Source organism: Malaclemys terrapin, chromosome 23, assembly GCF_027887155.1.
Source record: "Malaclemys terrapin pileata isolate rMalTer1 chromosome 23, rMalTer1.hap1, whole genome shotgun sequence".
NCBI lineage: Eukaryota > Metazoa > Chordata > Testudines > Emydidae > Malaclemys > Malaclemys terrapin.
Genome location: NC_071527.1, coordinates 8,005,288 through 8,021,512, shown reverse-complemented (window position 1 = coordinate 8,021,512; position 16,225 = coordinate 8,005,288). Strand labels below are relative to the sequence as shown.

At 48.2% G+C, this 16,225-nt stretch overlaps 2 protein-coding genes across 6 annotated transcripts in view; one reads left to right on the top strand and one right to left on the bottom strand.

Moving 5' to 3' along the window:
- Positions 1-5,494: 5,494 nt before the first annotated feature.
- Positions 5,495-15,147, bottom strand: HNRNPA1 (heterogeneous nuclear ribonucleoprotein A1). 5 transcript variants are annotated; one of them, XR_008443147.1, is made up of 12 exons: positions 15,037-15,147; positions 14,187-14,303; positions 13,400-13,546; positions 12,064-12,274; positions 11,817-11,909; positions 11,627-11,722; positions 11,206-11,277; positions 10,731-10,847; positions 10,204-10,329; positions 9,470-9,628; positions 5,898-5,972; positions 5,495-5,612 (listed from the first exon to the last, which is right to left on the bottom strand). XR_008443147.1 is itself a non-coding variant. In XM_054012256.1 (11 exons), exons 1-10 carry the CDS (start codon positions 15,049-15,051, stop codon positions 9,477-9,479), a joined length of 1,146 nt encoding a protein of 381 aa, XP_053868231.1. In that variant the 5' UTR covers positions 15,052-15,147; the 3' UTR covers positions 8,909-9,239; positions 9,470-9,476. The 5 variants fall into 5 exon arrangements, 3 of the variants coding, with proteins under 3 accessions (XP_053868231.1, XP_053868233.1, XP_053868232.1); XR_008443148.1 differs by having other exon boundaries at positions 9,470-9,532; XM_054012256.1 differs by lacking the exons at positions 5,495-5,612; positions 5,898-5,972 and adding an exon at positions 8,909-9,239.
- Positions 15,148-15,772: 625 nt separating this feature from the next.
- Positions 15,773-16,225, top strand: part of CBX5 (chromobox 5) — a 68,111-nt gene continuing 67,658 nt past the window's right edge. Inside the window, exon 1 of the mRNA XM_054012367.1 lies at positions 15,773-15,913. Coding sequence (XP_053868342.1) covers positions 15,773-15,913 — 141 coding nt within the window. The remainder of the gene's footprint in view (positions 15,914-16,225) is intronic.

Sequence of the window (16,225 nt, the reverse complement as noted above, 5' to 3'; positions counted from 1 at the left end):
CAGAGCTGTCCTGCACTGCCCACACACATGGAAAATAGATCGGAGCTGGGAAAAGCGGGACTTGAGGTGGTTTTGCTGGACAGGCCATGTGGTGGTATGGACAGGGAGTGGGGCAGGGCGTGAGGAGAGCACGTGGGACAGCATGGACAGGGAGTGGGGGCATATGTGTGGCAGTATGAACAGACTGTGGGGTGGGGCAACTTTCAGAGTCAGGATCTCTGCTCCCCCACTTCTATGTCACTTGTCCTTGCACCGTTTCTCACTGGGGGCATTTACGGCCCATCTGCTTTTCGCAAATATAAATCTCCGAGATGTGTTGAGCTCATAAAGCAAAGTGTGTGTGTGGGCGGGAGATGAGCTGACTGTGCCTTGCTCCCCGCCCCATAGGACACTGCAGAGCCCTCTGTCCATCCATCTGTCCCTCTGCTAGCTGCAGCCTGATCCATAGGGCTCTCAGACACTTTGCTGCCCAGCCCTGGCTTTTGGGCTTTGGTTCTGGGTGTATAATTAATGAAGATCACAATTACTGATGGCCTCAGAATGGGTGTGTGGTGTGCGCGCATTGTGTGGCGTACGTATTGTGTGTGCATGTTGTGTGGTGCACATTGTATGGTATGGGTGTGTGTTATCTGCATTCTGTGGTTACGTACGTATAGTGCTTTGTGTATGTTGCATGTGTATGTTTTTATGGTATATGCATTATGTACACATTGTGCGGGGGGGGGTGCATTCTGTGGTGTAGTGTACGATAAGTTGTTTGCACACATTGTATGGTGTGGTGTGATGTTTGTGCAGTGGGGGTGTGTGTGTTGTATGGGAGTGTGGGTGTCATGTGTTGTGTTGTGTGTGAGGTGGTGTGAGTATGGAGTGGTGGGGGTGTATTGCGTTTTAGGTGTCCACATGGCTGCTGCAGGTGAATCAGTTCCAGCTCGCTGTATGGTACCATAATTGGGATAACGAACCTGGAACAATACCCTCTCCCCATATTCGCAGTGGAGCACCCAGCCCAGTGCAGGGGCGAAAGGAGACAGCACATCAGCTTGGAGGAGTGCAGGATCTCTATAGTGCAAGCAGAGCACTCGGGCTTCTCCATCCCCACAATGGCGTGGTCTGATGGCCACCGTGCAGCCAGCTTTTCACACTGCCCCCTCCCATCAGATCTGATTGGAAGGGACCTCTAGAGGTCTATTCCAGCTCCCTGCACTCGTGGCAGGACTACGTATTATCTAGACCATCCCTGACAGGTGTTTGTCCAACCTGCTCTTAAAAATCCCCATTCTACAACCACCCTAGGCACTTTATTCCAGTGCTTCACCACCCTGACAGTTAGGAAGGATGGTCAGAATGGAAGGTCAGCTCAAGGTGGGTTCCAGAGGGATGTTATGGGTCCGGTGTTTTTAAACATCTTTATTAATGACCTGGATAGAAGAACAGAGAGTGCTGATCAAATCTGCAGGTGACAACACATGGGTGGTGAGGGGTGGTGGTTTGCAAACACTTAGGAGGGTAGAGCTAAAATTCAAAGGGATCTTGACAAATTGGAGAATTGGGCTATAGGCAACAAAATGAAATTCAACTAAGAGAAATGTAAGGTGCTGCACTTAGAGAAGAAAAACCCAATGCACATATACAGAATGGGGGATAACTGGCTTGGCAGCAGCACTGCTGAAAAGGATCTGGGAGTTGTGGTGGATCACAACTTCAACATGAGTCAGGAATACGATTGCTGTTGCCAAAAAAGCAAATGCAGTTTGGGTTGCATTAACAGAGGCATAGCCTGCAAGTCACGGGAGGTGATGATACTCCGCTACTCGGCGCTGGTGAGGCCTCAGCTGGAGTACTGTGTCCAAAGCTGGTCACCACTATAGACAGGATGTGGAGAAACTGGAAAGGATCCAGAAGCAAGCAACAAAGATGAAAAAATGGATGGAATGCCAGTCATATGAGCAAAGGCTGAAGGAACTCTTTAGTTTGAAAAGAGGAGATTAAGGGGGAGGGGACATTAGAACGGTCTTCAAATACTTGAAAGGCTGCCATTAAAAAGATGGAGAAATTTTTCTCTCTCTTGCCGCAGAGGGCAGGACAGCAGATTTAGACTGAATCTCAGGAAAAACTTCCTGTGTGAGCAGTAAGACAATGGAACAGATGCCCCGGGAAGTCCTGGTATCTCCTTCACAGGTTTTTGAAAAGAGGCTGGATAGCTATCAGTCCTGGATGGTTTAGACACAAGTCCTAAATCTTGGCAGGGGGTTAGATTAGATGTCCCTTGCGGTCCCCTCTGATGGGTGCGGGACAGAACTCGGAGGTGATTGCCCAGCAAGGGCTGTTTCAAGACCAGTAGAGCCTGTGGGCAGAGGCCCTTGCTGTTTCCAATCTTGTAGTTCCGGCGCTCCCTTCCCACCAAGGGAGTGTTACGCACTCACACTCCAGTCACAGACCCAGCTGACGCACCCCAGGAAGTGGTGCAACAGCTTGCTCCACCACCAGGCCAGGACTGCAGGCGTGAGGGCCCAGCTAAGCCCTGTGCAGCAGTTGCCCTTGCCACTTGCCCTTGCCTTGTAGTGGATTCAAATGCCAATTGTTCATTCGTTGAGATGAAGGCCCCAGGGCTCTGCATCGACCCAAACCCAGCTGGGACGCAGGAGTCGTCACTGCAGCTGAACAGAACCAATTCCTCTGCTGGCATCACAGGGCAAGAGGTTAGGGAAACAAGACATTTACTGCAGCCCTTGCTGAAAGAGGAATGAGGTATTGTAAGCATGGCTTTGTGGGGTCTTGCTGCTCAGCCTAGCAACCAATGTATTTAGTCAGTAACATGAGACAATCAAAGCTTTTCAGAAGCTTGTCCCTTAGGGCTTGTCTACATTGCCCGCAGGATAAACGGGTAGCAACCGATCCAGCGGGGGTCGATTTATCGCATCTAGTCTAGACGTGATAAATTGACCACCGAGCGCTCTCCCATCGACTCTGGTACTCCACCAGGGTGAGAGACGCCCCCCCGGAGCACTGCTTTACCGTGTTATATCCGAATTCATGTTATATCGGGTCACATTATATCGAGGTAGAGGTGTATTTGTCTAGTTTTACAACAGGCTACATAAAAAGCACTAGCAAAGTTAGTACAGACTAAAGTTTCACACAACTTGTTTGTACTGCTCTGAATACCATGCACTGAAATGCAAGTACATCATTTATATTTCAATTGATTTATTTTATAATTATATGGTAAACTGAGAAAGGAAGCAATATTTCAGTAATAGTGAGCTGGATACGTGTGTTAATCAGTAGACAAGCTCTTAGCATCACCCATGTTGGTGAGTCCACCTCTTAACTCCTTTTGTGTCTCTTACTACATCTAACACCCTCTTAGAAAGCAACAGAGGGTCCTGTGGCACCTTTAAGACTAACAGAAGTATTGGGAGCATAAGCTTTCGTGGGTAAGAACCTCACTTCTTCAGATGCAAGTGAGGTTCTTACCCACGAAAGCTTATGCTCCCAATACTTCTGTTAGTCTTAAAGGTGCCACAGGACCCTCTGTTGCTTTTTACAGATTCAGACTAACACGGCTACCCCTCTGATACTTGAACCCTCTTAGACTCTCTCCAATCCAGCTTCTACCCAACAGCCACTCAATGCTCTCATAGAATCATAGAACTGGAAGGGATCTCAAGAGATCTAGTCTAGTCCCCCTGCACTCAAGGCAGCACTAAGTATTATCTAGACCAGTGAGTCTCAAACTTTTATCCTGGTGACCTCTTTCACATCGCAACCTGAGTGTGACCCCCCTAATAAATTAAACACACTTTTTAATGTATTTAACACCATTATAAATGCTGGAGGCAAGCGGGGTTTGAGGTGGAGGTTGCCAGCTCACAACCCCATGTAATGACCTCACAACCCCCTGAGGGGTCCCAACCCCCAGTTTGAGAACCCCTGATCTAGACCATCCCTAACAGGTGTTTGTCCAACCTGTTCTTAAAAAATCCCCAATGATGGAGATTCCACAACCTTGCTAGGCAATTTATTCCAGTGCTTAACCAGCTTGACAGGACATTTTTCCTAATGTCCAACCTAAACCGCCCTTGCTGCAATTTAAGTCCATTGCTTCTCGTCCTATCCTCAGAGGATAAGAACCATTTTTCTCCCTCCTCCTTGTAACCACCTTTTATGTACTTGAAAAGGTATGTCCCCTCTCAGTCTTCTCTTCTCCAGCCTAAACAAACCCAATTTTTTCAATCTTCCCTCACAGGTCATGTTTTCTAGACCTTTAAACATTTTTGCTGCTCTGGACTTTCTCTAATTTGTCCACATCTTTGCTGAAATGTGGTACTCAGAACTGGACACAATACTCCAGTTGAGGTCTAATCAGCACGGAGTAGAGCCGAAGAATTACTTCTCCTGTCTTGTTTACAATACTCCTGCTAATACATCCCAGAATATTTGCTTTTTTTGCAACAGCGTTACCCTGTTGGCTCATATTTAGCTTGTGATCCAGCATGACCTCCAGATCCTTTTTTAGTACTCTTCTCATTATCTTGTCTTCCCTTGGCTCCTCCCTCTCTAATCATTCCTTCAGCAGGTTTGGAGGATTCACCTCATCCCTCTCAGCTTTCTATGGTGGTTCCTAAGGCAGCATTCTTGGTCCCCCTCTCTTCCTGCTCCATACAATCTCATCCACAAGTACCACTTCTATATGGATGATTCACAGACCTGCCTTTCTACACCAGAGGGGTCTTCTGTCCAAATTAACATCTCAGCATGTGTCCAAAATCTCATGGGTGTCCAGCAATGCCTATGCTCAGGGTGAACAAGACCGACCTCATCATCACTATGGATACGTCCGTCACTCAAGCCCATAACCTGGGTATCATCTTCAGCTCAGCCCTCCCTAGTGCCTCACATTCTGCAGATTCCTGCTACGTAAGAACTTTCCTCTATCCACTCAGCAAAATTCTCATCCATTCAAAATGCTGCTATACAAGTCATTGTCCTAGCTTGTTGCTTTGACTGTCACCTCTGCATCCCTCCACTGGGTTCTCGTTTTCCCTCCCATCAAACAGAAACTACTTGCCTTCACTTCCATGGCCACTCTCAGCCTCTCTGTCTGGCCATCATCATACACTATGGCGATGGCAGCTCCCACCTCTCGTTGCCTAATGATGGCAGCCTTTCATCACCCATTTGTCAGAATTTCAGCCAAGCCATGCTCCCCACCCACCATGCTGCCCATCCTGCTTGGGAGGGGTACCTTTGTTTACAAAACCTTGGCAGTGGCCAAGCAGCTACTGTGCTACATCCATTGTCTCACGTTACCCAGTAGTGCCTTATTGCTTCCTCTTTTCTGTATTGACAGTGTCTCGTTTCATACTTAGCTTGTTAGGACAGGGACTGTCTTTGTTATGCGTCTACACAGCACCTTGCACAATGGAGTACTAGGTCAAGACTGAGGTTTAGGGTGCTACTGCAATACAATAGAACTTTCAGCCACCATAGCTTTATTGTAAAAAATATATAAAGTCTTTATTTAAAAAGATGCGTTCAAATATGAACCAGTGAACACAGCTACACAGCAGCTCTGCGACTCGCCACGGAGACATCGTCTGGGCTTCCAGCTAGATAAGAGAAAGTATTGCAAGGAAGTGAGAGAACACATGAGTAGAGAGCAGACATTACCGCAAGTCATTTGGGATCCCTACTTGGTCTGCTTCTTGCGTAGGCTTCTAAATTGCTTCACACTAGACAAAGCCACATCCCTTATTCCTGTTTGAGGGCTGAAATCTACCCCAGGCCCAACAGAGGTAGTTTTCCCAACAAAGAGCTATGAAGAGAAGACACCAGGCATTAACAGCCGTCATGAACTGAGTGGCCTACAATGAGAAACCCCCCACAGATCTCACCTTTTAAAGCAGCCACTGCAGACGTACATGGAGTCCTCTAGTTTAGAGGGCAGGCTTAGCACTGGGCATTTCCTCCTATAAAAGTGAAGGCACACATTAGATTCTCCAGCATAGCTGCTCCCCAGGACATTTAAAAGCTACCCTGCATGACCACCCCATTGCAATTTAAAGAGTTAATTGCTGGCCAATTTGAGTGCCCTCTGAAAGGCACTGACAGTGCACTAAGGCAGTTTACAGAATCTGGACTGCAGTGCTAAGCAAGTGGGTAAACATTAAGCAGCTCCAATAATAATGGCAATAGAATGAGAGGCAGTGACTTGAGAATGAGCGTGCCACAAATAGGTTGGCGAGCGTTACTTTCAGGCCAGTGACGGAGTAATTTAAAGTCACTATATTCCAGCCATCTGGTGCTTGCACTTACAGCACCGGGTGAGTTTAAAAAGAAGCCCATCTTATAGATTTCAAGACAGCTAGCCTGACTACTTGGGTTCATTACACAAAGCTTTAGCAAAGTACTTGACAAATTAATTTCAGGCAAAACCATACGGACATAAGTAAAATCTGTTCTTACCTACAAGCACAGTAATAAAACCTTGCCTTCTGGATCTGACTGCTAGTCCTAAGAGCAAGGATCTTTACTCTTGTCTGCCTCCTTCGATGGTCACTGATACTCCACTCCCTCCTAGAGTGCAGAGCCTGCACCTGGCTTATCTGTGTACACTGGACTCCACACACAAGTGTCTACTCTCTCTCAGCTGTAGAAGTGTCTGAACTCGAAGCCATTCGTGCTATGCTTGCTAGCAGCTCCTAGTAGCTCAACATCTGCATGTCTCCTGGATCTTTAAGCTACTTAGTTCTTGGCTCCTGGAGTGCCTTCCTCTGTTGTGGTATGCTACCATGTCCTCAACGTTATCAAGCCATTGCCAAGAGTATACTCCATGAATCCTGAGGTCTCTTGTCTCCCTCAATAAGTTTAGGATCCACCTGCTATTGCAAACTCAGCCACATAAAACCCAATGGAACTAAAACTTTTTTTTTTTTTGCATTCCACATTAATACACTTCATAATCATTCAGCTTAAGAGATCTGTTAGAAATATGCCAACATGATTTAGAGACAGGCCTGCTTCAAACAGTTACCATGGGGCTAAGTTGCTCTTTATCAGAGAATTGAGATCACAAGTGAATGCCTTCTGATTTGAAATACCAGAAGAATAAGAACTGAGAGCTCTCAAGAACTCCCGTGATCTGCAACGCAGCAAACAGAAGGAAACTAAAGCTATAATTTTAGGCAGCTGTAGGAAGCAGCAGCAGCACTCGTCTGCATTAGAGGGCAACTGCAGAACGGAGATTTTATATTCATTTACATTAGAAAGCTCAGGTCTTCACTGTGTTGGAGGCTCAGAACAGAAGGGGGTGCCAGTTCAGTTTTTATCCCAACTACTTCAGCAGTTGGAATTTAAACCTTTAACACAGGCAGTAAGATTTTAAATGTTCCTCAAATTACAGGGCTTGTTCATTCCACCTCATCTCCAGCCCTCTCTTACACATGCCAGCAAAGATCTGATATTCCTAATGAGGAGCAGTAGAAGCTTGTTTAAATTTTGGGGCTATCGCCTAAGGTCAGTTTCTTCCTCTGCAGTTCCCCTTTAAAACAGGCTGAGGCACTGTTAGTTACCAACCAGTTTAAAAACAAAAAAAAAAAAGAAGGGGGGAGATTCAGTTACAGCAGTTGGATGTCTATGTTTATACACAGGTTTAAAACGGCAATGGAATCACACTGCATCAGTCAGAAAACGCCTCAGATATCAAGAGGCGACCGTTCGTTCAGACAACTTCTGCAGAACCCAGTCAGTGCTTAGAAGAGGCAGAGATTAGAGTCTGATTTCAGCAGTCTGAGAAACTGCAACTGTTTCTCAAATACAGCTGCCAGCTTTGAGAATCAACCCTTTAGCTGAGCACTTGTGTTAAAGAAAAATGCAGTGCAACTTTCCCAGCATGAGGCCCAAGCCGATCCAGTGTCATGATTCTACCACATTTATGGTCCCGATGCCACAGTCTAGCTGGTGGAAACATTTAACATAGGCATCTGAGCTGGATAGCTTTGCGAGAAACAAGAGTGCAGCTTGCTTTCAAAGTAACCCTGGATCAACTCAGCTTTCCTTTATCATAACAGGTAAGATTTCATGGCCAACTAGACTGGTCTCCATTAGTATCTCCTGCTGCTTGCTGTGAATTTGGGGTGTGGTTCTCAGCAGAACTAGGCCCCCACCCCCCTCACTGCTAGAGCTGAGTTTTAAAATTGCTCTTCCTTTTCCAAAAGTTGAAAAGGAGTTTTAGTTCCAAACTCTGCCAGCCAGTAGGATGTGGTTAACTGGACAGAAGATCCATGCCAATGAGAGTTAATCCCCCTAACTTTGTGAGATAGCCCAGGGACAGTTTTATGGGAAATTTTGGCTGGCAGGGACTGGTCCATTACACTTCAGTTTACAGCCCTAGCTACTCAACATCAACTGACTTTTGCTCTTGTATAGAGCAGAATCCTGATATACTTTGTCCAGGCAAGTTAATCTTGTTTGATGAGAAAGGATTTACATGGGTATATGCACCATGCGAGGAATTAGCCCCTTTTGTTTGCTGTAAGACAGTCTCTGGACCCATCTACACTAGCAGACTTTGCAGCTGTAATTCACCAACAGCTGCATCTGTGGCAACTGAAGTACAGGATACCCAAGTCCTGTCTACAAGGGTTACACAGAGGCAGCACAACTGCCTCTACAGATTCCATTGGTGGTTACAGCTGTGAAGTTGCTAATACACAGCCTCTGGCATGAATATTCAGGACCCAGCTCAGGAGTCCTGACATGGCCCACAAACGACCGTTCCTGCCCAGTGACACTGCCGTGGACTATTGCTGAGGTATACCTGGTCTAGTTACATGCAGGTACTGCAGCATTCATATAGCTAGGATGGCATTCAATTGACTTATATCAGACTAACTTACACAGCACATTTAAAAAAAAAGACACATTTATTCAGCGTCATGATCAGTCTATTACAATTAGCAATCAACAGCATGGGTGCGGAAAAAAATAAAATAAATTCTACATAAAAACCCTTATTGGAATGCTTTGCACTTTCCACAGAACAGAAACTAAAATAACCTGTTATACAATTAGTCACAAATACAGTCCTTATGTTTGCAAAGGAGAGTTTGTCTAACACATGTCTTCATGTAGCAGCTACACCCTGCCACAACTGTGTTTGGCTGAGTTCACAACTGTTGTAACCTGTCGCTTCCCTGTCCCTTCTCTGGCTCTCCTCTCCTGCTAAGCTTTGTTTCCTGTTGAATAATATGGAATAAAGTTGTTAATCTAAACATATTGAGACTCAAGGCTACAATCCAATAGCAAGTTCGTTCCCACAGACAGCTGATCTGAACATTAGCTTAAACATCCACATTTTACTGAAATTAAGTCTTTTTACTGGGTACTTGCTCAGCTACATTAGTTACTATTACTGATTCACTAGCATGATACGTTTGACTGAGAGGTGCAATGTCCAGATACTTACCTGGTAGTTAAAACCTTCTCCCACCTCCATAACTACCGCCACTACTGGAGCCACCGTAGCCACCTGAGAGAGCAATTGGAGATGGCGTTATAGCAGTGGTTCTCAAACTTTTGTTCTGGTGACCCCTTTCAGATAGCAAGCCTCCGAGTGCGACCCCCCCTATAAATTAAAAACACTTTTTATATATTTAACACCATTATAAATGCTAGCAGCAAAGCGGGGTTTGGGGTGGAGGCTGACAGCTTACAACCCCCCATGTAGTAACATCGCAACCACCTGAGGGGCCCTGACCCCCCCATGTTATAGCAAACACAAAGACTGAGGGTTTGGCAAACCTGACAGCAAGGTTGGGCAGTGTATTACATTCAGGTAAGCCACAATTGCAAAGGACGGCATTTGATCCCAACTGTATGTTTGACTGTCTGCAATTAAGCATATTCTGAAGCATGAGTTTGTTCCTGTTGGATATTCAATTAGAATTACTTCTGATTTACTACGATCACAACAAGTTAAGCCTGTGTGAGGTTAAATGGACAAGGATTTTCATGTCAGGAGGAAAGCTTTTTAACTGTGGGCTAGTGACTGCTCCTGTGGTTAAAACTAGATAATTGTAGACACTAGGCAGGTAGATTTCAAACTTGTATCACAAGTGTGGCATCATGGTATTGGCTTTGGCTTCCCTCACACCTACTCCCCCCCCTTTACAAGGACAGACCCCTCATTCTGAGACTCACCACCACTGCTGTATGGACCAGAGCTTCTGCCTCCGAAGTTCCCTCCTTTCATAGGGCCAAAGTTTGAAGATTGGTTGTTGTAACTGCCAAAGTCATTGTAGTTTCCGCCACCTCCAAAGCTGCTTCCTAAGGAGTGGAACAAGCGATAGGCATTCCAAATCACAGCCTGCCCTTCTCAGCAATAGTACACTCTACAAGGCATCTGGCTGAAGGGCAGTTTTTAGAACTCAAGGGCAGTCTCCAGAGTGAGGATGTTCTCTTGCCTGTGCAACATGGCAGGGGAGGGAGAGGTGGCCCAAGGCTGGAGACGATACAGAAAGGAATTTTGGGAAACAGGAGGTGCAACATACCATGTAGTAATGGTGAGGTTGAGATAGCTTAGGAAATTACGTCCCATGTCGGTCTACTAGTAATAAAGGCTTTTGCCATGAAACTGTAGCACAGCAGAAAGAACTGGCATTGCTGTTTGAAAGCCAAATAGTCCACTTCTGAGCAAGGTCCCCTAGTGACACTGAGGGGATACTTACCTCCACTGCCACTGCCAAAGCCACCACCTCCGTTGTTATAGCCATCATAGTTGCCACTGCCACCGTAGCCTCTGCTTCCCCCAGAGTAGCTAGGGCCACCACCGCCACCACCATAACCTACAAAATAAAAACAAGACTGCTGAATTCCAGCATTTCACAACCCACAGTTCACTGATGGAATTAGAAACTCCCCAAAGAACTGATCACAGCATGCACTTTGGCAAATCAATATATTTGTATAGAAAATTTGTAACCAATCAATGTGACATGCTTAACAATAATTATTCTATCTGGATGGATCCAGTTGGGTCCATGCTGTAGTCAGTTTGTATCAGTCTTTCCGCCAGGCCAAGGGATTGGAGTTTAGTCACTTTCCTCACGTCACCAGTGCTTCTTCACGGGCGTAGCACCTTTGAGCCCAGAAACAAGGCAACCTGGGCGCTGACATGTCAGTAAAGTTATGCTTTGGCCTTACCCTCATTGCTAAATCCATTATAGCCGTCTCCACTGCCTCCATAGCCACCACCGCGGCTGCCACCAAACCCACCTGAAAAGAACAAACCTTTGTGTTCAGTCTATCCGGGAAGGGACACTGTCAGGTGCTGGCGCCCAGGGCACACGTTTTTGTAAGCCAGTTTTACAGAATGAAGCAGCTGTATAAATTGATGGAGATTGTTGCAGGGAATCAGGGATTCCAAGCTCTGCCTGAATGAGCCCTTGTACCATGTTAGAATGCAAGAGCCAAAAAAAGGAGAATTGCACTTAGTCCAAATCAACAAGTAAAATCAATAGCCAGAACTGCAGCAGGTGTGTTAACCTATGGGCTAAAACTTTAGTTTTGTTAGCCTGACAGTATCATTTTAATTTTAGTCAGAATGACCCCTCAAGTCACTTACCACGACCACTGAAGTTGCTGCCACGGTTAAAGTTGTCATTTCCACCAAATCCACCTCCACGGCCGCCACCACTGAAGTTCCCAGAGCCACTGCGACCTAGAAGAGAGAGCAGTGTTTGTGAATTGCACAGCTAATTATCAAGGGTCCATTTGGATTCATTTCAAACTGATTTATAGAAACTGGCACTCACCTCTTTGGCTGGATGAAGCGCTGGCCATTTCTTGCTTCGACAGTGCTTTCCTCACTTCGCAGTTGTGGCCATTCACAGTGTGATATTTCTGAACTGAAAGGGAAGAATCAGACATTACTAGGTTGTCATTAACTGTTACATCCACACCTGCACCCTGATTTTAAGCGAAGGACAATTCCCTTTCAAATACTATCAATTCTTTGCTGGTTTGCAGAGCTTTGCGTAATAGGCTCGCTGGGATACTTACTAACAATCTTGTCCACAGAGTCGTGGTCATCAAAGGTGACGAACGCAAAGCCTCTCTTCTTGCCACTGCCACGGTCTGTCATGATCTCAATCACTTCAATTTTGCCATACTGTTCAAAGTAGTCTCTCAGGTGGTGCTCCTCTGTGTCTTCCTTAATCCCACCAACAAAGATTTTCTTCACTGTCAGGTGAGCTCCAGGCCTCTGAGAGTCCTATGCAGGATAGAATAGGGCAATATGAAGTATTATCTGAGATGTACAAATTTAGGACTCCTCAAACACTGGTCTGAACTTCAAGGCTCTCATGGCTCAAACAAAGAAAGCCAATATGCAAAATTATGGTAGTTGTGCACTACAACTGCAAACAGAAGTTAAAGGCTAGTGCACAGATGACATTTTGTCCCCCTTCACAATCAATTGTAGCGAGTGACTAATGGCATGGTTCTGCTTTAAGAATTTCAGTACCATCTATGCCAGGGATGGTTGGAGTGAAGGAGGGGTGTGAGCTCTGGGGTGGGGCCAGAAATGAGGGGTCCAGGGGTGCTCCGGGCCAGGGTGCGGGGGATGAGGGATCTGGCTGGAGGTGTGGGCTCCAGAATGGGACTGAAGGTGTGGGGTGCAGGAGGGTGCTCTGGGCTGGGATTGAGGGGTTCAGAGGGCAGGAGGAGGATCAGGGCAGGTGCATGGGAAGGACTCGGGGTGCAGGCTCTAGGCAGCCCTTACCTCAAGAAGCTCCTGGAAGCAGTGGCATGTCCCCCCTCTGGCTTCTACGTGGAGGCAGAGCAGCACCACCCTGCATCTCCCATTGGTCACAGTTCCCGGCCTATGGGAGCTGCAGGGACAGCACTTGGGGCGGGGGCAGTGCATGGAGCCCCCTAACTGCCCTAGTGTAGGAGCTGGAAGAGAGACATGCCGGCAGCTTCCAGGAGCCACGGCACTTGCACGTAGAGTGGCCCCTGCCCCCACTCCCCAGCTAGAGCTTGAGGGCCGGATTAAATCGCCCCACGGGCCATAGTTTGCCCACCCCTGATCTATGCCATTGATTAATGTCTTTTTTGGGGGGCACGTTTTGGCTGGCATCAGTGCACTGGCAGTTACTGCCAGCGTGATTAACGTAGGGGGAGCTTTGTGTGTGGGGAGCGCGGCTCCCCCAACCCTTGAAGAGGAGGGGAGCTATTCTTCACAGTTTAAACCTTTGATTATAGCCAAACCATACTTTCAGCCTCATCCCACTCCCTACACAACCACACAGGACCATTTAACACCATATCACCCGTGCGTGAACAGCCCATTTAAGTCTACAGAAACATCATGATTAGATTAAACATCAATTCATACCTCTCTGGATACGGCCCTCTTTGGTTCAACAACTCTGCCATCAACTTTGTGCGGTCTAGCATTCATGGCAGCATCAACCTCTTCTACTGTAGAGTATGTAACAAACCCAAAGCCCCTGGAGCGCTTGGTATTTGGATCTCTCATTACCTAGAAATGACACATCTCTATTAGTGACCAAAGTAAATAACGTGAAACAAGCGAAGTGGCATACAGATGAGAACAAAGGAACATACAAGGTTATTATCTAGCATTGGCCTTGTCCTACAAGTTACTGAAAACTTCTGACTGCCAGGATCTGGGACTAGATGACAGAATGGATCACTTGATAATTGCCCTGTTCTGTTAATTCCCACTAAACTAGCATTTGATATCAGCCACTGTTGGAAGACAGCATACTGGGCTAGGTGGACCATCAGTCTAACCCAATATGACCATTCTTATGTTCAGTGAACCCTTTAGATCAACACTAAGTATGCAACTAGACCAACTATATAATATTCCACTATCTAGGAATAGTGATTTAAGGACTCTTAACTGGTAAGTAAAAACAAAATTCTTCATCTCGCCCCACTGCATCAAAAACCAGTATTGCCACAGAATGAGATTCCTTCACCCATTTCTGAGTTTTAATATCAAATACATACAAGTTTATTTGCTCCCTTCCCACTCCTCGCAAGGAAACATTTTTACTCCATTTGGCAAGAAGTATTTTTGTAACACAGCTGCCGTGCCCAAGAAAAGAAGCCCTAGAGTGCTTCAGAGATGGCCTTGGGACCAGGACACTCACCACGCAATCGGTGAGTGTGCCCCATTGCTCGAAGTGGCCACGAAGGCTCTCATCTGTTGTCTCGAAGCTCAGGCCACCGATGAAGAGCTTGCGCAGCTGCTCAGGTTCCTTAGGGGACTAGAGAGGAAGAACAAGCCATGAGTTGGAAACAGGATTAAACAGCTTCCTGGAACTAACAATACCCGTTCTCTCCCACCCAAGGGAGCACTGATCTAGACCTGGGGAGCAGGAATTCCCTTCCCCCCCCCCCCCAGATTATAATAACCTGACCGGGGGGGGGGAGGGGGGAAGAGAGACAAGATAAGAGGGAGAAGCGATCCCCACTACACAATGGCTTCCAGGCGAACCACAACTACTGATTCTGAGCCCTGAGAAAAAGGGCAACAGCCCACCTCCCCCCCCGGTGTACTGATCCCCGGACCTGCCCCCCACCCCGAGGCCTTGCATCCCGCACAGCCCAGGCGCCTAGCGTGGGGAAAGGGCGAGCCGAGCAGACACGCACACGATGTCCGCCACGCGCCGCTCGGCCGGCCGCCATAGCTCCGATCTAGTGCTGCACAAAGGCCGGCGCACGCGCGAGGAGTCGGAGCGCGGGAGCACCCACACCCAGAGACTAGTCCCCGCCGCGCATGCGCGAAAGGGCCGCCCCTACGGGGTGAGAGAAGGGCCGCGCACGCGCAGTACGCAGACCGCCGCGGGCGCAAGCAGGGGCCTTGCAGGTTAGACCGAAGTCTAAGAGGCCCCCGGAGCAGGAAGGAGCCGCCGAAACATGCCGAGGGCTCCGGAGCAGCATAGCCAGGGGAGGGCCGCGTGGAGAAGATGGCGGCTGGAGTCCCTGGGCCTAGCTCACCTCGGACTTGGACATGGCGGCGGGTGGGGGGGGGGGTGCAGGCCTCTGTCTCAGACGGCTGCGCGCGCGATGCTTCCTCCGTGAGGCGCCGATACAGAAAGGGCTGAATGACGAATGCGTCGCTGCCTCACTCCACCGCACCCTCTTAGTGCTCCGCCCTCCGCGTGCTCCCATTGGACAGAGGGGTCGGGTCACGCCCCCACACATCCGATTGGATAGCCACGACCCGCAAACACATCTCATTGGTAGAGGAGATCCTTGCACTACCCCACTGCAGCAGTCTACTGGCTAAGATGGCCTAAGCCCCGCCTATTAACGTCTCTCATTGGGTGTCCATGCTTCCCCCGCACCACTGTCTTTCTCGCTCCACTCGCGAGAGACTGTATCTCATCTCTGATTGGTTCGTTGATGGACAATGACGCTCTAAACTTCCCAATGTTTGGCTGCTGCTGCCCAACGTTGAGTTTTGACTGGCGGGCTATATTGTCAATTATTCGGTGAGGCGGGAGTGTCGACTACTGTGGGGGAAATAATTAAATGATCTGATTTGTGTCACTAGCCCTAGCCCGCGAACATTAACCCTGTGAAACAGTCCGGACCTGGGCTCCTGCCTGGCAGCATCATGGAAAGAATAAAGACGCAGGAGCCAGCAAGTGCTCAACTGCGCATGCGCTGGGATAAACCCAAGAGAATTCCCATATGTACACGAACGGGGGAGGGAGCGCATTGGCCGCGCATGCGCAGTGCAGGGAACCAGGCGCCTGCGCGCTGGGGGGGCTGTTTTGGCGGGCGGCGGGCGTTGCGCAGAAGCGGCCTCTGCTCCGAGGGCCTGCGAGAAGGGGGAGTCGGTGCCGTGCCGGACCCGCTTCGTACCCAGGTACCCGGTGGGCGGGAGGCTTGCTGAGTTAGGGCATCGGTTTGTTCGGGCGGGAGGACCCCGGGGGGAATAGGGGCTCATTGTATAGAATGAAAGGGGTTAGGGGGTGGGCCCGCGACTTCTGATGTACAGGCTAGTTGGCCAATGGAGGGGCGGGGGCGGGGTTAAGGTAGTATGACTGGCAGCACAATGCTCCAGTGCCAGCTGCGCAGAAGAGGGAAGGCGCGATAGCTGTGAGCCACAGCCTTCTCCGCCAATGAGATAGCCGTATTAGGGAAGGGGCGGTGCCTTCCGCCCTGACTGATGGCGCGG

Coding starts and splice junctions, on each gene's coding strand:
- HNRNPA1 (XM_054012256.1), bottom strand. Junction 13,547..14,186: donor GCACACTCACCGATTGCGTG/GTGAGTGTCCTG, acceptor TGTCATTTCTAG/GTAATGAGAGATCCAAATAC. Junction 10,330..10,730: donor CTTTGGCAGTGGCAGTGGAG/GTAAGTATCCCC, acceptor TCCACTCCTTAG/GAAGCAGCTTTGGAGGTGGC.